Source organism: Ambystoma mexicanum, chromosome 4p (genome assembly GCF_040938575.1).
Source record: "Ambystoma mexicanum isolate Mex_15411 chromosome 4p, UKY_AmexF1_1, whole genome shotgun sequence".
NCBI classification, from domain to species: Eukaryota; Metazoa; Chordata; class Amphibia; order Caudata; family Ambystomatidae; genus Ambystoma; species Ambystoma mexicanum.
Window position 1 is genome coordinate 816,615,727 of NC_090927.1, and position 24,300 is coordinate 816,640,026.

Here is a 24,300-nt window from a genome sequence, read left to right on the forward strand (position 1 = left end):
CTTCTTGCCGAAACAAACCTCCAGAGTCTCCATATGTAAAGAAGCAGCAGACCCCATTGGAGTACCACAAGGCTCATGTCTATCTGCAACCTCTACAATGCATATACAGAGCTCCTTTTCTCTACCTTAGACAACATGGGTGTCATCTACACCGATTTTGCAGACGACACCCAGATCCTTATACCTCCCTCAGGTAACTATGCCCAAGACACACCAACAAAATGTATGCCATAATACAAAACTGGATGGCCCTGAATAGCCTTTGCCTCAACGATGAGCAGACAGATTCTCATTGTGGGCTCCCAAGCTAATATAGGTACTCTCCACCCAGACTACGTCGCCATCAACATTGACGGCATGATAATCCCTGTACAAGTAAACACCTTAGGAGTTTACCTCGACGCCAATCTCAAATTGGCCAAACATATACACTCTTCATCCACATCCTACACCGCCAAACTAATTGCCCCAAGCCGCCAATTTTGGACTCCGGCAAACTGCACTATCTTGTCCAGGGCTCTGGTATTATCAAAGCTTGATACTGCAACATGGTACTACTCGGAACATCCAACATCACTAAAATTACAACTAATACAAAACAAAGCATTAGGAATAAAAAAAATGTGATCATATCTCCAAGATTAGGAGAGATTCCCATTCAAAGCCAGAATCATTTTCAAAAGACTATGCATTGCATTCAAATGCCACTACAAAAAACACCCATCTACCTGAATAACGCTATAGTTAAAAAAAGAAGCTACTAGATCCCCAAGATCTAATAACCACTTACTCATGACAACTCCCCGTTTCAGAAATACCAGAGCCAGGGGTAGTAGTTTCCACTGTCTAACCCCTAAAAATTGGAACTCCCTCCCGATCAACAAAAAAAAGAGGCGTCTTTCATTGGCTTCAAAAAACGTCCTTAAAATCGTGGTTATTTAACCAATACCAATAAAACCCACAGTGTAAGAATGTGTAAATACTACTCATTTGTTGTGTCATTTTCAATCCTGTGTATTATTGTATATAGGTTCCATTTTTTTCATGACCAATTACTAAGCTGTCTGTAAGCTCACCGTGATACCCCAGGGTTTGGGTATGTAATAAATAAAATGAATAAATGCGAGCGATCTAACGGGTTACAAAGGTGGTTTGGGTTGTAAAAAAGTACAAAGAGACAACATACCCCTCTCTTACCCCATTTTACTCCAGGACAGGAAACTAATGTATTTATGGAATGGAAAAGTGCAGGGTGCGCAAAGCCTAGAACTTTCCAGTGGGATGAGGTCGTCATTTATACAACGCAAGCTAGAATCGGGATTTTCTTTAAAAAAAAAACAAAAAAAAAAAAAAAAAAAAAAACAAAAAAAAAAAAAAAAAAAAAACAAGATTTCAATACTTTCAAGTTAGACATTGGATCCTGACCCCCCCCTCCCGACCTTTCCAGTCCACGCAGCAGCCGTTGACACAACACCATTAGAAACAGATCCAGGGGATAAAGCCCTTATTTCAAAATTATACAAGTTGATGTGGGAGGAGGAAGCCAAGGGAATACCTAGCTATGCACAACGCTGGCAAACAACCTTGGGGGCGGAGGGGAAGAAAGAAGATCTGAATAGACATACTTATGGAAAACGATCCGTAAGCTCACCAGAACACTACAGATTTGCAAATATTGGAATAAACGGTGGTACTATACCCCAGCCTGACTGCTTCAAATAAAAAACACGTTTGGCCAATTGTTGGCAGGACTGTGGAGGAGTGGGGCATGGTAACATATGGTTGAGCTGTCCTAGGTTGACTAAATACTGGGAAGCAGTAAACAAGCACAGGATGACAATGTTCCCCCAACTTAGACCAAAATCGCTACGTGCATGTCCATTAATATTGCTCGAAGACTATTTGCGACAAACCAAAATCCACACAGGAGGCATATGTAATACTTAATCTAGCGGCCTTGCTGGTTATTGCACAAAATTGGAAAAAGAAAGAACCCCCACATTTTTCAGAATGGCTCAAAGTACGGAACCTTTGGGTACGGGAGTGGATAACTCATTCGATACAGGGAGATCATAATGCATTATCCAAGGACTGGCGCGAAGTGCTGGATTTCTTACATCAGGGCTATAATGCGATGTACTGCACGCAAATATTGCGCATACTGGGCATTGATCGACTTATATTGTAAATGTGAAGCTCATATGTTAGAAATACATTGTTTTCTAAGAGGTTACCGGTTGAAAGGGGGGACAGTGGGAGGGTGTAGAGGGGTAGGGTGGTACGGAGGGGTAGCAGGGTGTTAAATTGTATACGTGTTTTAAATGCAAACAAAAATTGTTTTACTACACCCCCCCCTCACTTCTAAAACACTCATTGGGAATTAAAATTACATTTTTACTCCTAAAAAAAAAACAAGGGAGTAAAATACTGCCACTTCCAAATCTTATCTGGAGCACTGGGTGGCCTAGATGGGCATTAAACTGCACAATTTTCTGCAAACTGTTGCCAATCAGTACTTCCCACAATGCCATGGAGTCAAAATGCACCTGTGACCCATAGGTTTCCGAGAACATTTCCTATCTTTGGGCACCCAGATCATTTTTTAATGAATTGGAATAAGTGCCATCTGGGTTAGCTGCATGCCTTGCAATAAGTCAGACCACAAATGGATTACATGATAACTTGCTGGTCCCAGTATTGTCTCACAAATGAGAATTTCTGGCACTAATAGGCTGGTAGCATTAGGGCCTTAACACGTGCAGACCAAGGGACTGAAATCAGGGCATCTATTGTGGTTTTGGTGCTGCACAATGAGAATGTTAGTCCTCAAGTTGTTGTCCCCAGTTTGTCACAAACTCCTTATTTAAATTTTTTATAACGTGCCACTCACCCATAGGTCTCAGGGTCAAATGGCATACCATCTGAAACCGTGTTAAAAGCTGCAATACTCTGCCTGGTCATAGCTTGGTTCCACTGCCAAACTTTCTAAATGTAGCTGCTGCCTTCATCTTGAGCAGTTGACACTGATGCAGTCAACTGATGGGCCTTTAATATTAATTTTCTTTCAGTTAGTCATGGCCACCTCGAAACAACATACTGTGAAAACAGCTTTGGGGTGGCAGAGAAACTATGACCCAGGCAAAACCTGGCTAGACATTTATGAAGAGAAAGACGCTCTGTGTGCAAGATGTACACTGTTTCAAACAGATTTGTGTTCTATGTGGAATTTCACAGCCTCATTGGTTTCTAGGATCAGTGGCTTTTCGGTGTTGCTCTGTTTACAAGCACCTGGAAACAGAGCAACACCGAAAAGCCAAAAAATTCAAGAATCGGAAAGCAACAGCGATTTGGACCTTTATTCTTATTTGTGAAAACAGGGAGAGCTTTGGCTACAGTAGAGGATCAGCATAGACTCACTGTGGGCAAGCTAACGGACATCATTTATACAATGGCAAATGAGGACATTCCTATTGAAATGTTTTCTGCAGTGCCGAGCAGAATTGTCATGGTGTTTACCTGGGCTCCAAGTACACTAATGCTGTAACAGGACAATTTGTATTGGAGGGTAACCTTGCAGAATAACTATTTAATATTCTCAAAACTGCTGATGCTTTTTCTGTTTTAATGGATAGTAGTACAGACAGCGGTGTAATAAGAGAAGGAGTTGGTGTACGTACTATGCTAAACACACAAAGCAGTGGAGTTAGCGATGGTCGCAGTGAGGGGTTGAAAAAGTCGTAAATGAAACGGGGCTCTCCTTAAAGAAAATGGGTTTTGGGGCTGATGGGGAAGCTGTTAACCTGGGTGTGAAAAGGCCTTGCTGCACTGCTCAGGCAACACATTAAATGGGTGTCGTTTGTCCACTATGAAGGATGCATTGATAAGACTTACTTTAGTGATGTGTCCAATACGTTAATTTTTTAATCAAAAAAGCCACAAAAAGGTTGTGTGAACTGCAATTAGCCATGGAACAGTCCATTCAGAAACCAAGGAAAGCTCATAGTACCGTTCGGTACAACATGAGTTACTTGCTACCCTGAATAAATCTTTCCCAGTTTGCACACATTTAGAAAGTATGGCAGCTGAACCAAGCCATAACCAGGCAAAAGACAGTATTGCAGCTTTTAACAGTTTCAGATGGTATGCCATCTGCCTTTATTAGTAGATGCTGCAACCGCTTGCTAGATTTTCCTCTTGCACTTCATAATGCCAGAAGTCAGTTCCATTTCTACTTTAAAAATGACACTGCAAACCTTAAGTGGAGAGACTGCCTTGGTAGGAAGTGAGCTACATACTTAATAGTGAGGTGGACAAATTGTCTGGAACCTGCAAGTGTTTCTGAAAAATTTCAAGCACCAGTGTACAAAATATGTCACAAACATTGACAAATCTTGTGAAGATAGATATGTCCTCAGTAAAAGACAATCTATAACTGTGCAAACGTTTTAAACACAGGATTATGGCCATCAGAGTTGGGAAAAAATATGGAAATAATGAAATTGTTGACTATAGTTTTTCAGTAGTTAAGTCCTGGAACAATTCAGTCTCAGTGGCAAGAGTTTCAAGTATACTGCCACCAAAAGAGATCTGGGTGAAACTGGCAAGCCTCTTGGGCATCTCATATGCCCAGCTTGTGAAGTTCATACACAGAGGGTTTTCCCTGTGTCCAATGCAGTTGTATAACACTTTTCCTGCATGACTTATTGGTTTTTACAATGTAACAGTTACAGTACAGGAATGCAAATAATCATCTACTTCAAAGTTTTGTTTCCATTATTCCCCTTTAACTTCCTAACCGCTCCCCCCTAACTGACCATGTATAGTTCCAACTTTCCTTCATTATTGCTATACGTTTGATTAGACAATGTGACTGTTGTGGCAATCCACTGCAGTATGTCTGTTCCAAGTTCTTGTTTTTGCATACCAAGTGCCTTCTCCCACACTCAAGTGTGTGCGGTTGTCCATTTCCTCGGGTGTTCCCACCATCTCTCTATACTTGGTACATTAGTGGATTTCCACTGCATGGCTATGCTGCATTTAGCTAGTATATAAATCAGGTCCTTGATCTTGACCATTGTTTTAGGCTTGGTGCTTCTCTTAAAGAGGCCCTGCATACATGCATCTGCAATTCGATCTCTAGGTTCATGCCTCCTTCGGCAACTATTTGCCACACTCTTCCAAAACGCCTGCATAACAGTATCTTCCCAGAACAAGATCAGACCAACTGTCCCTTCTTTACATTTGGGACATGCCTGCTTCCCCGATCCTTTGAACATTGAGTCTGGTGTAAATATACCCTTTGTGTAATGTAGAGTTGAATTAGCTGCAGCCTGGCGTTTCTAGAGACTTTATGGTATAGGACTATACTTTGCCACTCTTTGTCCTCAAATGCTTTCCCCAATTCCTTCTCTTCACCCCCCCCCTACCTACGCTCCCCCCCCCCCCCCCATCTTCCCCTGCACTTTGCAACTCTCAACTCGAGGGTTTAATTGATCTATCCGTACCTAATAAATGCTGGAAATACTTCTGAGATTTTTTATTAGTGTGTGTGTGTGTCTTCGCACCCTATTGTCCCTTCCTGATGGCCACCTACTCTTTACTGTACCTAGCACAGTCGTATGTAGCAGGAATTGTCCCTTATGTATACCCGTGGCATCTTGTACTTATTTAAATTCCAGTAGCCATTTTCATTTCTCAGATCCCAAATCGTCATTCCGCAAGACTCCCACTGTGCAATCACTCTTGCTCTGTATCCGTGTCAGTCTGCCATTACCGCTGCCAAGGGGGGGTCTGTGGTGATAGTGGGTCTCAAGTCCCATGGTTCGGCAGGTATCTATTCCCAACTTCAGTAGTTGAGGACTATGCTGTTCCCGCGGGGAGCCCAAATCAAATCTTAGATATCTTATTGCCGGTTGCAGGAGTATATTCCTGTCTCTGGGAAGCCACCATGGGTTCTGCTGCGATTATGTACATCTTCTCTTCCTCTTATGCAGTTGCCATTTGTTAGAGTACATGGTACCTGTCCTGACCCTAGCTATCTGTTGAGTGTAAAATATATAGTACTGACTATTCCCATCCTAATCATAGTGGCAGATAACCAGGCCCAGTGGACAGAATCAAACGCCTAGGTCCCATCTAATGAAGCTATGGTGCAGCATTCTCAGGTTCCCAGAAATATTCCTCCCTGGAACATATCCAGTCTGATCCCGGTTTACTATCTTGTGTATTACTCGCCTAAGTCTGTCTGCTAGGATTGCTGTGAGGATTTTGCTTTCCCAGTTCAATAAATATTTCTTCAGATACACTCCTCCTTTCAATGGACATGCTGTCCAAGCAGGTAAACTTTACTGGTGTGTTGCAGACCTATGAACGAGACACTCCTTGCATAAAGAGACTCCCATTTAGGGAAACCCGGCACTAAGAATAGGAAGCACTTTTGGCCCCCAAAACAGGCATTTGCTGTGAAGCATGGAAAAAGAATGAAGGTGGACATGTTAAGTGGGAAGGTACAACAGAGTGAAACCTCCTGGAAGACCACATGAAAAAAAGAAAGTACTTATCTTCTCCTGTCCCTATGCCAACCATCCTGCACTTGATTGCAAGTAGACTTCACACAAAACGAGGAACAGAAGAAAGTGGACAACTGGAGACACGATCTTGGCTGTTAGACAATTGAGGGATTTACAGGTCCTCCTCCTGCCTCAATGGTCCCTTATGGTTGAGATATACATCACTGCACTGCATCATATTTAGGGGCTTCTAGACACCAAAGTGTGTCTCAGCTTTGCTACATAGTGGATTAGGCTGGCATTGTAAGGCGCACCTGGCTCCGCAGGTCACATGTTCTGGGGCTGTTTGAGGGTTACCCAATTTTGGACCGACATGATGAGTTAATCTGGTGTTCAATACCGACTTACCTACAGATGCTGGATGGTCCCACGGCACATTCATAAGCACCTCGACAGGCTAGGAAAATAGGAGATGTGGCGATTTATCAAGGTCTCGTCTATTGCCAAAAATCGAATTGTGAGTGGAAAGGCATAGTGAAACAGTGGAGATATGGAGGATGTCGGTTTTATGAGAGGGGCCAATTCAAGCAGAACTATTCAGTTGTAAAGATGTAAATCCAGCGTCCCAAAGTCGGGCGCAAGTACAGGCTATGAAAACTACATTAGCAAGGCCTTAGGTCTGGTTAGTGATGCAGTAGTCGTGTTGGTAAAGTTACAGGGTAATTAGAACATACATACACTTGCACCACCACACATCAGGTAGCTGTTAGGTTGGTGGCTATGCAGAAAAATGTGCAGTGTGGTAGTTTGAGGGAACTTGGGTCATTACACATTATCAGGTAAAAGGGAAGGTCGGTGGGGCTTGGTTTATTACATAGGTTGAACACTATTAAGCAGCATTGTCAGTTGCTGCAGGGAGCCAGAGGACGGCCATATTGGTGCCGGTCACTGTTGAAAGTTGCGGAGTATCATGGTTTAGCTAAAGGCTGCAGTATCCATTTAATTTTTACTGCTGGTTCGAGAAGCTCAGAGCAAAAGGTCAGGATGGAAAGCTATGCCAAGTCCAATTAATTGTTGCAAGGGAGTATTGGGCATGAGGTTGCTCTCCAGACAGCAAGTGCCTTCCAAGACGATAAATACACAGTGATTTTGAAGGACACAGTATGTTGCAAGAGGGGGCTCAGATCGCAGAAATACTAAAATATAAAACTAAGTTGTGAGCAACAGCGTCCCCCACTGACCACAGATTGTGTGGTAGACTGAATAACTAGGGAGGAGTTAATTTCTAGCAGCAGTGCTTCACACATTTTTTCCATGCAGCCGTTCATTATGGGAATCCAACTAGAAGATTGGCTCCAGATTTGGCAACATGTATCAACACAGGAGGTGTGAAGTGAGCAGGTGGCGAGTGGCTAAGGGATCCAATCAGGGCTAAGGGATTGTGGTGTTCTCAGGAAAGCAAAGCGTTTCCCTTGGTGATTTCCATGCCTAAGGTCATTGGTCTTCTCAGTGGGATGCCGAGGTCAGACGCGGTCTCCAACATAACTGCCCAATCAGCACTATCATTTTATCAATTTACGCTATGAACAATGACAGCCAATAGGACGGTCACGTTTTGCGCTATCACATTAGTTAATGTTCAAGGAGCGGGAGGTTTATAATGAAAGGAAACCACCAGTTAGATTTGTCAATGTATAGCGTTCTTTAGACGCCAGATTTCGAGCGATCAATCCGCAGGTTATACAGATTGTTGCAATTTTCTGTTGCAATTTTCTGCTTTAAAAGTTGTATTGCACAAGTATACTGTTGAGAAAATGGTTTCCAGTCAGTTGCACAATCTTTCTCCCTGCTGTTTTTTCTAAAGAAAAATGTATTTTCAGTTTTTGACTTTTGGATTATTTCTTGGATTACCTTGGAGGACCGCACATGTACACAGTACAGCTACTAAAGCATTTGGCGTTTATTCGGGGAGCTACACAGTTGATCTGTGGAAGCAACAAGATCAAAGATGAGGGGTAGTGGTGCTGTATTACTTGGCTTGGCAGTGCTTTTGTATTTGTTCACTGGCAGTCGTGCCCCCCTCCCTCGGTTCTCTCACTTTCCTTCTGCCTGCGTTTGTGTGCACCTTTACATTCTTAAACCCGATGAGGCATGCTCATTACCATGCATTAACTTGTATTGCTCATTTATTGTTATAGCCAGTCAGATGGCACCACGAGTTGAGCGCTCGTTCCGACATCTGTGCATAGCCTGATGTCGCACGTTCGAATTCCGGCAGCATCAACTCAGCCTTTCATCCTGAGGTCGATAAAGGGAGTACTACACAGTGGGATAAAAACTGTTATTGCAGGCGTCTGTAGCACTTTATTGTTCCTAATATATCCAGGGATAACATTACAATTTGCAGGTTACTAGAAACCATACAAAGGCACTAGTCTCCCCTCAGTTCTCCACAGCACATCATTTCTTACTAGCCAAGAGTCAATTATCAGTCCGCATTGGCTAGTGCACATTCTGAGGCCATTGTGATTTTTTTTTCGCATACAAGCACACAAAATTGAAGTATGCAGTCCAATTTACAAAATCAGACCCTCAAGGTTTTCCCTTTCATACAGTATGCAAACTCAAAATAACGTTTCCCAGCATCACCAGAAATCATGCATTCAAGATCAATTCTGGCACATCTAAACATAGCAACCCTATATTTTGCAGCCCATATGCGTTTTGACATAATTAACCACCATTTTTATTAACCCACCATAAATGGTGGATACAGGCAAATCTCATAAAACAACAATGATCAACAAACTGGGTCAAAAACACAAACCCAAGAATTTGTTTTATGGCTATTTAGCATAACACACTAATTGTATTTCCCGTTTGGGCACACCTCCAAAAGCTATTTCACTTGTTTTAACAAGTGTTCTTTTCGTTCATATCACATCACCGATATTCAAATATAGTGATAAAGCGCTTAAATAGGCGATTTATGTTATCCCACACCATTTGCAAAGTTATGTTTATAAGCTAGTATATTGCACCCATCATCACCGTAATGGTCTTATGGAACAGAGGTTTGTACAGATAGAGGCATATTGTGCCCCCTCCCAGCGTGAACCAGGCTGGTGTCTGCAGGGTGAATGAAATGTAGTAAAGTGCAAAAAGATAAAATAGGATCAAAAGGGGAAACAAATGGAAAAGGTACAAGGTGGTTGGGTGGGGGGGGGGGTGTATGGTTGTGGTAGAAGGGGTAGCATGTTATTCACTGGTAGCGCCTCGAACAAACTTTTGATCGGAAAGGAGTGAAACCAAACCAGGCAGTGATGCAAGGCAACTTTTCATGAGAAGAGTTGCTAAAAATGTGATTTCGGGTACTTTAAGGTCAGAGTTTATAGACGCATAAAGAGATGCAACAACAAATGTTACCAAAGAAAAGTTTTGCATTACCTGGGATAAATCGTCCTATTGTATCCTGGGAGGTACAGTGGAAATTTAGTGACGAATGTTAAACTAGTCCACGTAATCGGAAAAAGTCACAACGTGGGATCTAAGGGACATACAGATGGAATGTATGCGCCTTGGGAGGTGACACCAAGTCTAACAAATATGGTTGCTCTACATTAATTAGAACCAAAAGAATGTACGCCATGACCTGGAAAGGAGAACCTGTGATGCAGGGGGGAATTTGCCAGTGCAAATAAGGACAGGTTGGGTAATCCCGCTTGCCTTTCGGACCAAGACTACGCAAAAGCTTTAGCTCAAGCCCAAATTAACTCCTGTGCCGATCATTCTCCGGTTATCAATAAATCAGCTGTTCCAAATGTTGCGCTCTGAAACACTTGAGTACGAGCGCGATCGACATAAAATATCAATCAATGAACGTAACTGCGATAAGGCCACACATCTCCAACTTACATTTGTATGTGTCACATTAGTATTTCTTTGAGAAAGGAAGATTCATGGACATGATTATCAGGTGCTGTGACCCTATTATTGTAGATAAACGTGTGGGGCATAACAGCTCATATGGTCAATACGCGACCCGGCATAAAGTACATTTAACTGAAGCAGTGGATGTGGTGGCTATAGCAGGTTATTGTGACACAGGACGATACATAATTGCAAGGGTCCTGTTATCCAATAACGCACTTAAATCATGAACAAGAGTTTTGCTAAAAGTTCACAGTATGGCGTTACCAAATGTATGGTCCAGGTGAGTTATAGTCCTACAGGTTTGGGTTTCTCATTTTATAAATGCAGTAGAGTTTAGGAGCGCCACCACAATCAAGTTCGGGTACAATACAGCAACCAAAAAAAGAAATCAGAATAGATGGTACTTTTGTGGCTGCCTCACTAGAAACCTATCAGAGCCAATTAAATAATTAAATCCCTGGTATCTACTGCTGGAGTGATGTCATAAGGGGACTTGAAGGGAGGGCCTTCTCTTCATGACATGGGAGTGGACCAATGAAAAGGAGGTGAAGCTTACAAAGGTGCACTTCTTTAATACTGGACTTTAGGTTTGGTTTTTGGTTTTGTAGACGGCAGAAAAGACGGAGGAAGAAAGGGTGCCCTCTGAAGAAGAGAGTTTATGAGTGGGCGTATTGATGAAAGGTGGCCCAAGAGTTTAGTCGAGATCCGCTCCTGCTGAGCCTTTCATGAATTTGTTGTTAAGCTTGTTCGAGTAGAAATGAGAAGTATGGAGAAGACTAGTGCGGAATAACCAGGATGTCGATCGGAGGGTCGAGTGGATGTCGAGACATTATCCAGACAGCTGTACTATTGAAAATAAAAAGGAGGAAGCCTGACAGATCAGCTGTGAGATCTGTCAAAGCTATGGGAAAAGGCTACTCCGTCCACCGAAGAAACTGACGTGAGCGAGCTGTCAGTGCTGGAGAGTCAGCTGCGAAGAGACGCGGAGCTCCTAGTCGGCACCTACCGTTGCGGGGGCGGGGCTACAGAACAGCATCTCAAGGCGCTGCTCACCGAGGCATTTCAGATGGGAGCCGAAACAGGCTCCGAGTGAGAAGGGAAGGAAACCGCCGAATACGCTACAGCGGACGATGAGAAGGAGCTGTGGCCCCTCAGAAGATGTCATAAGGATCGGAAAAGTAAAACGAACGGGGAGATGTTACTTGTTTTATGAAAGAAACATTCAAGGGGAAAGCTTATGCGCACAAAAGGGAAGCTGAAAGGGGTCAAGTAAGAGACCAAAGAGTATTGTGTACAAGTTATACTACGAATGCCGCCAAAAGCGAAATGCTATTGAGATATGAACTGGATGGCAAGTGTCATTAACCCTACAAGTGCCACCTCATACGAGGCTAGAAGGGAAAAAGTATAAGAAAGCTAAGATCATTGTGGGAACCATATTAAAAGTGCATGAACTCGAAGGGTGCAGTACAAAGGCATAAAAAGCACTTCTGCCACGTTAAAGATGAGACTATATTATGAGAGTAGTGAGAGACTGGTGGACAAGATACCGAGACAAAGAAGGTCAAAGAACTGTTGAGTAGCTGGTTTACATGTTATAATTCATAGATCAATAGAGAAAGTTCAAATCAATTTCAAATCAATTTGAGTACTGAGTGTTCCATTTCCATACGCTCTATCACAGTCCTGTTATCCGATAAAGCACTTAAACCATGAACAATAGAGTTTTGCTAAAAGGTCACAGTATGGCGTTACCAAATGTATGGTCCAGGTGATTATACATACAGGTTTGGGTTTCTCGTTTTATGAATGCAGTAGAGTTTAGGAGCGCCACCACAATCAAGTTCGAGTACAATACAGCAACCAAAAAAGAGAAATCAGAATAGATGTACTTTTGTGGCTGCCTCACTAGAAACGAACACCTTTTTCCTTTTGTTATGGTCTGCTTTTTTGTTTACATCTAAATTTCCCAAATGCTCCCGAGGTGCAGCAATAAGTCTAGCGCAGCAGAAAAGTTAGGAGGTCACAGAAGTATGTAGGACTTGCGGGAATCTGGTGTTAGATGAAGCAAGCAGCCGTTGCAGCGTGGATAGCGTTGAGGAAAATAAGGCTCAGCTAAGGGCCTGAAATGGGATTGATCTGAGAAAAGCTTTTATGAAAAAGCGAGAGGCACCAATCACAAATTATGCCTCATGTTGGATTGCGATTGCATATTTTGCTCACTGACATGAAAAGGATACCTATGTAAAAAGTGAAATGAAAAAGTTGTTACGCGCATCCATTTACAAAACTGCAACGATTCCAATGCCTTTTTAATTGAATTTAGAGACTTGTTGAAGATACGATGGCACGCACACAGGGAGGAGGATTACATTTGGGAGATTAATGACGATTTTCTGGATACAATTTGAGAAAGATGGCTGGGTAGAAAAGAGCCCTGTAGACTGACTGGAGAGATTAGCATGCCTGTGTTACAAGCAAACTGGAGAGCAAGGGCATTGTTGAGAGGTAGCTGCAGAGAGGGCGCAAGCTGATGTTCCCCAAATGAGAAGCCACATTTAAAATAAATTAAAAAAAATAAAGAAATAATATAACCTCAAATTGCCCCTATATTATCCAGGGTGTTAAATTGTTGGGAGCTGGGGGCGATTTAGCTTCTGCATGTAACCTAGAAGAGCCCGGGCACAGGAACCCAGCACCAAGGGCCACAGTAAAGGTCAGCACCAGGCCTAGTACCTGTACATTTTACAGCGCTGATGTACTAGTACTCTAGGACCGTGCAACGTTGTTTCACACAATGGTTAACATAACCCATAGGTCTGGATTACGGTGTCCAAGCACCAATGTGATTTTATGATTTTAAGAAAGGCAAGCACTGGATTGTTCAAGTATTAGTATGATACATATTTGTCTCTATTGTTGCGAATATTTCACATAAGCAGTTTGAGAGGCTAGTATGTGCTCGATTACTCTTGATTAGGTCTAGCATTCAATCGATGATTAAACATTGCCCCTCTGATCCCCATGTAGCACCGCTGCATGGGAGCCCTCACTGGGCTCTCCTACATCGATGCCGAGCGTCTGCTCCTCTACAACATGGCCGCTGCTGCGCCCGCGAGGCCTGCCAAGACTGAGCCAGCCTCCGCTTTGTTTGGATTGGGCAGAGGCATCTGGAAGCAGGCCCCCTCTAAGGGCCTTGCTGCAGGTTGATTGCACCATCTCGCCTCGCAATATTTTCTAGGTAAGCTTTCTGCCTGCCTCTACGCCCTTCTCACCTTGCCCTTCCCCTCTTCCATGCCCCAATTGCCCCATCGACACACCCTCAAGGTTCCCCTCTAGGTTCTCGTCCTTTTTAGCCTGCTTGTGTCAGATGCTGTGTCAGTACCTCCTCCTTGTGCTCATCCAGCGCTCACCGGCAAGGCACTTGATCCTACCCTGCCCCGCCTCCATACTGCCCCGCCTCCATACTGCCCATTATCATATTCCAACCAGCGCATCAGTCTATCCTTCGCTCACAAGTTGCCCAGCTCCACGTAGTAAGGCTCGGCTGACTTGTGTACCATCTAGATCACTGTTTGCATACGAGCTCCACGCGTAACGTGCCTTGCGCAGTACCATGTGTTTGACCTACCTTCATCACCGGAAACACTCAGCCCACCACTACACCACCTATGTGTACTTGCCATTTGACGAAGCACCCATGACCATGTGGTGAGGCTTTCCCATTTTGAGTCCCCATCCTAATGTTGCACCTTACCCATTGTACCTGCATATGTATTGTACCTGCATATGTGTCACAGCCCCCGGCAATAATGGGGCAGGGCTTTCCAATGTTGCATTCTACCTATTGTACAGGCATATTTGATGTAGCCCCCCCCCCCCACACCACGAGGTGAGGCTTTCCCAACTTGTGCACCCACCCCTATGCTGTTCCCATCTCCGGCCTTGGGCTGCGTTTGAAGCTTTTCACTTTGCGTACCTCTCCCGCCTCCCACACTTACTCCCTCCACCCCCATCTCCCCTCATTTCATGATACAGCACAATCCGAATGTCTCAAGGCCTAATAGAAACGTTTGTTTTGTTTTCTCATCCTTGTCCCCATACACTTTTTCCAAAAGGCCAAAATAAAATATGTCGTATGTGATTATACAGAAAACTCAACCAGTCCAAGACTTCAATATCTGCCATAGTATTTTGCAAACGTACATCTGTGCAAAGAAAAATTTGAGCCTCATTACAACTCCATTACCGCCAACTTACGATTTCTGGCCTGGAGTGAAGGATTTGCTTCCAGGAAAATCCTGGAGGTATATCCTCCAGCTCACTGCCAAAAGAAAAATATACATTCGGCAGAATAGTTGCAATTTCCGCCACAGTAATTCCGCCAAAAAAGCCCCATTGAGTCCAATGGACTGAATATGAATGAGGAATTACACTGCACCACACGTGATCCGGCGGAAATTCCTCTGGACCAAGTGGTGGTAACTAATTAGTTTGGGTGGTATTCCGGCGGATTTACGCCGGGATACCGCCCCAACTCGTAATGAGGCCCCGTTTGTTTTATGCCATTAGAAAAACACTCATGTGTATTACAAAACGTATATCTTTTGTCATAACTGATGTGGCTGTCAAGAAACGCAGAAAGTATATTTGCCGATGGAATAATGGCAATTAAAAGCAATGTGTCAAAAAACATACTGAAAGGAGTTAAAGTGCCACTTTAATGAAGTAATTCAAGGGCCAGGAGAACATGATTCTAATAATTTGTGTAAGGATGATTTGCATTAGAATAACTGCACCTTAGAATATGATTATCAAAATTCCTGTGCCTCTGCTTACTATACACATTACATTCTCTTGCAGGTAGTGATAAAACCAGCCTTAGAGCTAAACGTGCCTAACAGAAACGAGAAACAATGAACAATCATTCCTTCAACCTACAAAGCTCCACTGATTATTTTTTCGAATTAGTGACTGTAGAGCAGTGGCATAGGAAGGAACTCTATTATTAATGCCCGATATCAAGAGGACTTTTAAGGGGAAAACACTTAATAAGCAGAAAGTATCCCTATTGGCAAAGCCAACTACTTTTTTACTCCCTGAAAAAATCAGTTTCAGGCAACAGCCTCCTGCCTCTCTCCATCTTGAGCCGGATCCAGTTCCGGAAACTCCTCAAGACCTTCCTCCTCTCCCTCTCCCCTGCTAACCTCCTTTCTCTTCTCTCCTGCATCCCTGTCTTTTCTCTTCCCCAACCTGCTTAGTTCGCTGACTGGTCGCATGAAGCACCTCCAGAGCATCACAGGTACCTGGCTCCCCCACCAGTCCTGCACTTGCCTCCGGGGACCCTGCACTCTGCTTTGAACTACTGCACTCGAAATACGTTCCATGTGAGTGGCAACCAACTCAGGTCCCTGTGGACTGGGCGCACTTGTCCCCCTCCCTCGCATTTCCTGTGCGCACGTCCTGGAATGTACTATGCCCAGTAGGTTTTTCTGTCCTGTCGTCCCTCCGTTTCCCCTCCCTAGCGTGTTTCTGTATGTCCTTCTCCCTCGCCGACCCCCCTCCCCCACTTCTCTCCCCACTCTTTAGCACAGACCAGTACCAGTAGAAATGCTGCTGGCCTAACATGCCAGTTAGATCATTTGGAATCTTCAAGGCCTAAGAATTACTACTTTATCCTCTTGTTCCCCCTTGTTCCCTTCCCGCTTTCAAACACTTCACTTGTGTATAAGCGCCTTACAAATAACTTACAATTTGACTCCAAGTAGGGAGCAACATTGATTAGAGCCCTGCTTGTACCCCTGACATAGGAAGTGAAATGACAGGGCACAAAATAAAGTGTACAGTTTTGTCCACCCTTCCACACCATAGCCTATATAATATTAAAACAAGAGCTTTAGTGAGGTTTATTATGGAGTACTGTTGAAGAAAATCTCACACATGCCTTTTTAAGTTAATAGCATGAATTCATCAGAGATACAGCTGATTGAGTGCCTTCTTCTGTAATTCTTTGTGATCAGTTAAATAAGATGCTAGAGACTGCACACACAGAACACATGGTTGTATTGAAAAGCCCTCAGCAGTTGAGCATAGAAAGAAAAAGGTGCGGTTGTCCAGATGGGTACTAGAATGCCCTAGCCTTAAGCAAACACGCAACACATTTCCTTCAGTGTACTGCTTAAACATCTGACTCTTTTATTTGCTGCTTTGTTAGTCACTCGCAAGGAGCGATACTTCCACCCATACCCTTCCCCGGTCCATGTGCTTGCCCCCAATACTAGTTGATAGAGCATGGTAAAAGTGAGATTTTGTAGCACTGGGATATTTGCAGACCCACAATACTTTGCAAGCAAGGGATATTTAAATGCCTCAACATATGATGTGCATTTTAAAAATGTCATGACTCTGTACACAATTCTTTTGCAGTGCATACAAGATTTGTTTGCAACATACACCACACTTATATTGGTGTGTAGGATTACACAAGTTCACAGTGAAACTGTTTTTGTATAGAAGCGCGTTGTCATATAAAGTGTGATGGTCTATGCCCAAAGAAACGCTGAACACTTGGAAACGATGCAAAACGCTGAACACTTGGAAACGATGCAGATTGTGTTTCCTGTCTGCGCCCTTAAGCCCTCGGATACCAGGTTGCACAATACAAATTTATAAACATATCTGGTGCCCTGCTACTATGGACGAGTAATACCAGGCATAATCCATACCCATCATCCCTTGTAGGCCAAGGGTATGTTATTGCAATGTTGCTCTCTACTTATAGGGTAATGTTAGCAATGCTAAAGTAGGAGATGCTGAGCATCACATTTGTCCTTTCAAAATCTTTAAAGGGCAAATTAATAATAGATTTTTATAATGCGTTAACTTGCAAGGGGGCTGCTTCAAAGCACTTGCGCGACATATGTACAAAGAGGAAGTATGGGATTTGGTTACACATCCAAGTAACCTGCTTACTTACAGTCAGTATCCGATATTTGAGCTGGCAGTACGATTACATAATGTGGGTGACGCTTTTGGTAAGGCACAAAGAGTAACAGAAATTCTGGCGCGTGAACTTGATTCATGTTACAACAAACATAAAACAAGTGGATGTAGCTACACGTCTGCTAACGTTTCACAGAGCGAAGAGAGAAAGTCAAGGTTGTCTAGTAGTATCTTAATGTGCTCTGGGGCAGAAGTTAGAGTCATAAGGTAAAAGTGTGGCAGAGTCAGGTTTAGGAGTCATGGGTGGTGAGGGAACACTTTGGTTAATGGTTGCAGGCATATCTTGGTTAGATTCTTCTGTTCATGGAGCCAGTTTTTCATATTAGTTTGTAACCTCTTGTGTTGTATTTTTCTGTTAGGGATTTTAGGTGTTTACAGTCCCCTTTGCATGGCAGAATTATCAAGACAAGTTGCTTATTTTAAGAGAAAAAACATTTCAGGTAATTGCTGTGGTTTGTGTCTTATTAAACCTTTTTGAATAGTTGAGGATTGTCTGTGTGTGCTGCTAAAAATCTGAGCGGCACCCAGAAGGAAACTGGGCAAGCGCACGGCTTAGAGGGAACATTGGTTGGGGTACGAGATTAAAAGGGGTGGGGTAGTGGGGGTAAAAAAGCTGAAGAAACAGGGTGTTTGGGGGAACCCCTAAATAAAATAAATCGTTTAAGTGTCACTGAAAAAGTAGGTCGTTATAAGCACATGGAACCCAACATATTAGACAGTGTATGATTATGAAAAGGGACTTTTCTAGCAGCTCACTGGTACACCACACTATGCACGTCTCATGTTATGTTTGCCCAAGGACAGGCCTATCACCATAGCAGTAATGCGTTTAACTGTTACTGCGATTCTTTTAGCTGGACTAATTTGCAGCCATTATAATAGGGGTAATGATCGCAACACCAAACCTCCAGTGATGGAAATTGCACTGTTTCATTTACAGAATCGCGAAATCAGATATATACATATTACATAGGAAAAGAAATCTGATCAGATTGTAGTGAGGGGAATAAAAACGTCTGACTGCATAAAACCCGATGCCCATGAAACCCTTAATGTGCAAAATTGAGATTTCGATGTGCAGGAGCTAAAACCAGCTCCTGTCCGTCAGGCATCACCAAGGAGGCACGAGCTACCAATGGGGAACTAGGAGCGAGTACCCAGCATACCATGAATTTAACTTCCAGATGATGCGCGCAGGTTTGATTCATAATGTTTAAATGTGTACTAGATATATCCTAATTCTTCTATAGTAGCATTCGCAAATACTCATAACGTTTCCATGTTTATAAAGCACAAATTGCCTGGCGAGCCAAATGTAGCTCTTGGTAGCTGTTGCTTTCAAGTTAACAGGCTCTCCCAGGCTAGAAGCAGGAGCTAAATAGCTCCCAGTTTCCCTCAATTTAAAACCCTGAAATGTGTACACCAAATTGAAAAAAGAAGGACGGCGGGGTCAAGCTATTTCCCTTTGTTGTGCTCTATCCTGCTTCAATATTTAATAATGCAATTTCTTTCATGCCATCAGTGTGCATATAACATCAGTCAAGACCAGCCCTTTCCTTTTCAGCCAATGAGTGGACTTCTGCAATGATTGATGTGTATAGGGTATATCCTGGTTTTCACTGCTCTTCGTTCTCGGACTAAATGCAGTTTTCAAGTGAGCCCTTGTGTTGGGGATACACCATGTGTGTGATGGGGACTTGGGAATTTGTATAGACTGGGAATTTGTACAGCAACTGTTACAGCCATGTGTTAGGGGATAATTTTATTTATTTAAATGTGTTAGCCCCCAGGACACAGACGTATCACGGCAGGTTACAGAGGATAAATACATAGACATGTACAAAGTTACATTGACTGCAAGTGGTGGTCACAACTGGTACAGACTTCATACAAATTTGTTGGAGAGCCACATGGGATTTATTTGCAAAAGATGAGGTAGAGTTTAGTCTCTGATAGAAGGGAGGGTGTTCCATAAAGTAGGTGCGAGGACAGTGAAGCTGGCTCCTGCTGCTCGTTTCCTGGAGAATCTGTGGGTGGTTATGGAAGTGGAGGAGCGCAGGCTGGACTTTTTGGTGATGCACTGGGTGAGGTAATATGGGGTGGTATTATGGCGGCCACGATATTATGGCGGCCACGATGAGTGATGGACAGTATTTTGAATTTGATACAAGCCTTAATAGGAAACCAGTGTCTTTCACATCAGACTAAAGAGATGTGTTCTGACTGAGTCCCCATACTGCTCCAAGGGCGTTGTTCTGGGTCAACTGTAGTTTGCCAAGGTTGTTGGAGGAGGTCCCTGCGAAGATGGCATTACAGTAGTAACTGCTGATGATAGCTCTGGCAAGAGTAAGATAGTTTCTCGGGGTGAGGAACTTTCTGGAGAGATTAATGAGCTTAGTCGAGCATGCAGCTTATGAGACTACAGCTTGTACCAGTTAGTGCATGTTGAGTTTGGCGTCAAGGTAAAAGCACTAGTGTTTTGACATGCAGAGATACCGGGATGCTATTACCATCGTTGAGAAATGAGGTGTAGGCAGGGTCGAGTCAACGCGGGGAGCCGACAATAAGCAATTCTGTTTTATCATTGTTTAGGCAGAGATGCCGGTTGGCCATCCATACCTGAACGATACTGTAAACCAGGACAATATTAGAGTCAAGCTGGTGGCTGCCCGTGAGTTTGAGGAGGATCTGCGTAAAGTTGGTATAAGGTATGTTCAGGTTATGCAGGTGATCGTAGTGGGGTTTAGTGTACATATTGTAGAGGGTGGGAGAGAGGAATGACCCTTGCGGTACCGCATAAAAAACTGGGATGGGCAGCTTCGTATCCAGCTAAGACCCTAGAGTGCTCGCTCAGGAGGGACTTAACCCAATTAGCCGCTTTCGGGGAGAAATTAAAAGCGGTAGCAAACGAGGTTGTGGACCTCGACAGGCTTAATAGCAGAAGGACAGCGATGTCTCCATCATCACGGATGTGATCAAGTTGGATATTTAGATCAAGGAGGGAGGATGTGGTGCCATGTTTAGGTCTGAATCCAGACTGGCGCATGCAGAGTAGGTTGTTGGTTTCTAAGTGGGCTTGGAATTGTAGGTAGGCAGTACGATCAAGCGTACTATTGTAATGAGGTGGTAGTTGGTCGGCGTGGTGGGGTCAAGGGAAGGTTCTCTCAGCAGTGGTGTGACCCAGGCTTCTTTAATGGAGTTGGGCACAATACAGGAGCTGAAGGTGGCATTGATAAATCTGGCAATGGTTGGGGCAAGGGATCCTGCACAAAGCTTCACTAGGTGGGTTTATGGTTGGCTGCTTTGGATGGTGGCGAGCGTGTTTGTCGGGGAGCAAGGGGAAAATATGAGAGTGGGTAGGGGTGAGTGGGTGTAGTGATGGCTAGGGACAGGGTGAAAAGAATCACAGTGGTCAGTCCAGGGTTGACGGACGTCACTTGAATGGGGACGTTATGTGGAAGGATCCAGGCGAGGGTTCGACCTTTAGCATGACTATGGATGCAGATAGCCATCCTGAAGTTACTCTCGAAGAGAGTGGAAGAGAGGGAGACAGCTTTAAGGTCTGTGCTGACATAATGGCGATCATGAACCTCCTCCCTGTGACTTGCCATTACATGATCTTTAATCTCCTTTCCCAGGATACAATGTCACACCACGCTAACCTTTTCCTCTGTCCACCTTACCCCATGCCCAATCTGAGGGTTCTCTTAACGGCGAAAAGAAACTTCATCAAATGAACTCAGTTGTCAAAGCTGCCAGGCTGAACAACAAAAATAAATCCACATTTATAACCATCTAAAAACGTGCTCATTGCAGGTTGTCTGCTGGCTGAATTACTGCTCCAGCATTCTCATAGGAACCCATTCATTTTCATCACTGAACATGGCATTTGCTACCCATACCACCCACAACCTCCTGCCTTCATGCAGTAAGTATGGCAACTCAAGGAAGAACACACCCTCAAATTCCTGGTTTTTAATCTATCCATTTGCTAGCCCCCACATGTTTTAAGTCAGCTACTTAACCCTTTCACTAGGTTCTAACCCCACCCCTCAATCTAACCACCCAACAACGGACTGCTACTTCCTGCTTTCGTTGCTTCATGCTCCCCATTTATTGTATTGGACATTTGTATGGCACCTATACACAGGTGTTTCCAGGCGCCACAAGAAAAGGGGGGAGCAAGGGAATCGAGAACAAAAACGGTTATATTGGTCTTGTGACAATCCCATCATGCAACTTCTTGAGAAGATAAGTGCAGGGGGCGAGTCCCATCACTGGGACTTGATGCTGCATGAAAATTAGAACATAGCCTAGATTCAACATTGTCTGAAAGTACCTTCGAGGAGGTAGCTTCAAAGTCTTTCACCCCAATGCTGCCAATCAACTACTAGCACCACTTGATTGTATGTATGCATATTGTGAAAAAGTATAGTACTACGTAAAACAGCAAGTTAAGTCTGGGTATGCTGCCTCTGATTTGACTCTTTGTAAATGCTTCAAAATAAACAGTTGTCAACAGGATTTTTCTTTGACATCTACGTCCACTAGCTGAGCGTTCCACATCAGACTACATACAAGTTGAATGGCATGTTCACATTATTACACACCATTTGGTAATCAAGACGTAAAACATGTAATTGGTGTAAACCCTGAGGACGCCACAACCCTTATTTCATATGATGTAATGTCCAACGCTTCTAAAGCAACAGATTCTATACTTCGAACAATTTGTAATACACTTGCACGCGGTTGACACTGAATTGTTATGGCATCAAATTAGGCATAATAACTACTGTTTTAAAAGTGAGAATAATGGCATTTCTGAAATTTTTTTGTGACTTATCTTGAATGATCTGTATGAATTCTTTTTTCATTTTTTGGACCTACAAGAAGTATTGTTTTGCACCCTTTCAGTGAAATTGAGAAATTTTTAACGTTGTTCAGATTAAGTTTGAATGAACCGTTATCGAACTTGATTATCTTAAACATTGTATCTTCTTGATGTATAGTTCTGTACTGTTTTATTCGAATTGTTATTTTATAGTGTTCTTAATATATGTTTGTACAAATTGAGATTGAAGATATTGTATGAAACGTTTTATCCTTTTCCGATGAACTATTTTGTAAAGGTTTAAACAAACCACAAACAAACAATTTCATATGAGGTCAAAAAACTAAGAAATCAAACCAAATTTAAGATCGTAATATTAATTGCAGTTCTAATTACTGCTCTAAAACATTAATGTATGGCAGCAAAAAGGAGAGGAGGGAGAAAGAATATACAAATAAGCACACGTAGAAATCGGTGCATGCTGCAACAACCCTAGCGGTTCAGTTCCACATCACTTGACATTCGTAACAACATTTGGACATACATAAACTAGTGTTCGGTTTAGATCAAACGAGCTAATTTGAAACCGAGAACCACACAAGAGAGCAGCGTACTCTGCAAAACAGTAACAAGATCTCTGTAAACACTAACTGAAAAAGTGTTTGCAGTTCACCAGTCCGGTAAAAGTAGTTGCTGGTTGCCGAGTTTCCAAGCCTGACGGTTACTGTGCCCGGTATTAAACACCACCATGAACTGCCTTCGCTCGGCTGGTATTCATGAGCTATGACCACTTACATGGCCCTACTTCTACTGTACATAAAGAACAAGCACATAGACCCCGTTTTTGGAACATTTAAAAAAAGAACTCTGCGTTACCCATGACGTTGAAAGATCCACTCCATTCAACTAGCACCCTAAAACATTTTTTCTACAACATTTTTGCGTAAAGAGAAAGAGCAAGACTTGTGCGTAACATCCAAACCAAGTTGCTCATTAGAGAATCATAGCTACTGTGGAAAGGGAAAACGAGAAACCTGCTGGTCATCAAATGAATTCCCATCACCAAGTACTCCGCCGTCTTTGGCTTCCATATAAACTGGACATTGAGATCTAGAGGAATTGGGACTGTGGTGGGGATAATTGGTCCTCGGGTCTCCGCCTTCTCAGAAAGGACGGGGTACGAGTCCGACCCTCCCTCCACCGGCACACAAAAAACACCATCAAGCCAAGACGCCCTCCTTCCGAGAAAAAAAAAAAAAAAATACATCCTCCCAGTGATTTCCCCCTTTGGTGCGCGCACCTGTGGTGAGTCTTGCCGACACCTCTCCGAAGGGGGAGGGCTGTTGCACGCGCAAATACTTCTGCGGTGAGGCCCCGGCGGGCGTGCTGGGTGCAGACAGCGGGGCGCAGCGCCTGCGCTTTGGAGACCCCGGGCTGTGCAAGGGGTCAAAGTCCAGAGTCCGCTTCAGGGTAGCACCGCAGGCCATGCCCGGACCCTAACACTGCAGGGGCTCCGCGGTTCCTAGCTGCGCCGGGTGTCTGCTGAGGCGCGGCGAAACGAGGTTAGCGTGGGTCAGGCGAGAGCCGGCCACTGATGCTCCGTCACCTCCTGTATCTTGCCACTGGCAGCCGCCGCCTCCTCTATGACCCTCCGCGGCGGTGCCAGCAACAACATGGCGTCAACAACAACGCCAGCGCTCATTCAAAACGCCGGCACGCACAGCTGGGCGGGTGAAGACGTCAGCACGGCAGCGGGGCAGTGATGCTTATGCTGGGGCGGGTAGTTTCCAAGCCCTCATCTGCTAGTCACGGACATGGGTTTAAAGGGAAGGAAGAAATACATGTCCCATTATACAGGGGAAACGTCCAAAGGGAATGCCGTGACTTCGCTAGTAGAAAGACATCTGTGGTGAACCCTAAACTATATTCCCGAGTTATCGGAATGCTTCCATGTGTACTTCCAATAGATAACGCATACCCACAGTCTCCGCACTTCGTGATCCCCTACAACTCGTCACTCGC

At 43.7% G+C, this 24,300-nt stretch overlaps 1 protein-coding gene across 1 annotated transcript in view; it reads right to left on the reverse strand.

Moving 5' to 3' along the window:
- Positions 1 to 24,100, reverse strand: part of AKIRIN2 (akirin 2) — a 209,091-nt gene extending 184,991 nt beyond the window's left edge. Inside the window, exon 1 of the mRNA XM_069606391.1 lies at positions 23,579 to 24,100. Within this exon, the coding sequence (XP_069462492.1) occupies positions 23,579 to 23,765 (187 nt within the window). The 5' untranslated portion in view covers positions 23,766 to 24,100. The remainder of the gene's footprint in view (positions 1 to 23,578) is intronic.
- Between the last annotated feature and the right edge of the window lie 200 nt (positions 24,101 to 24,300).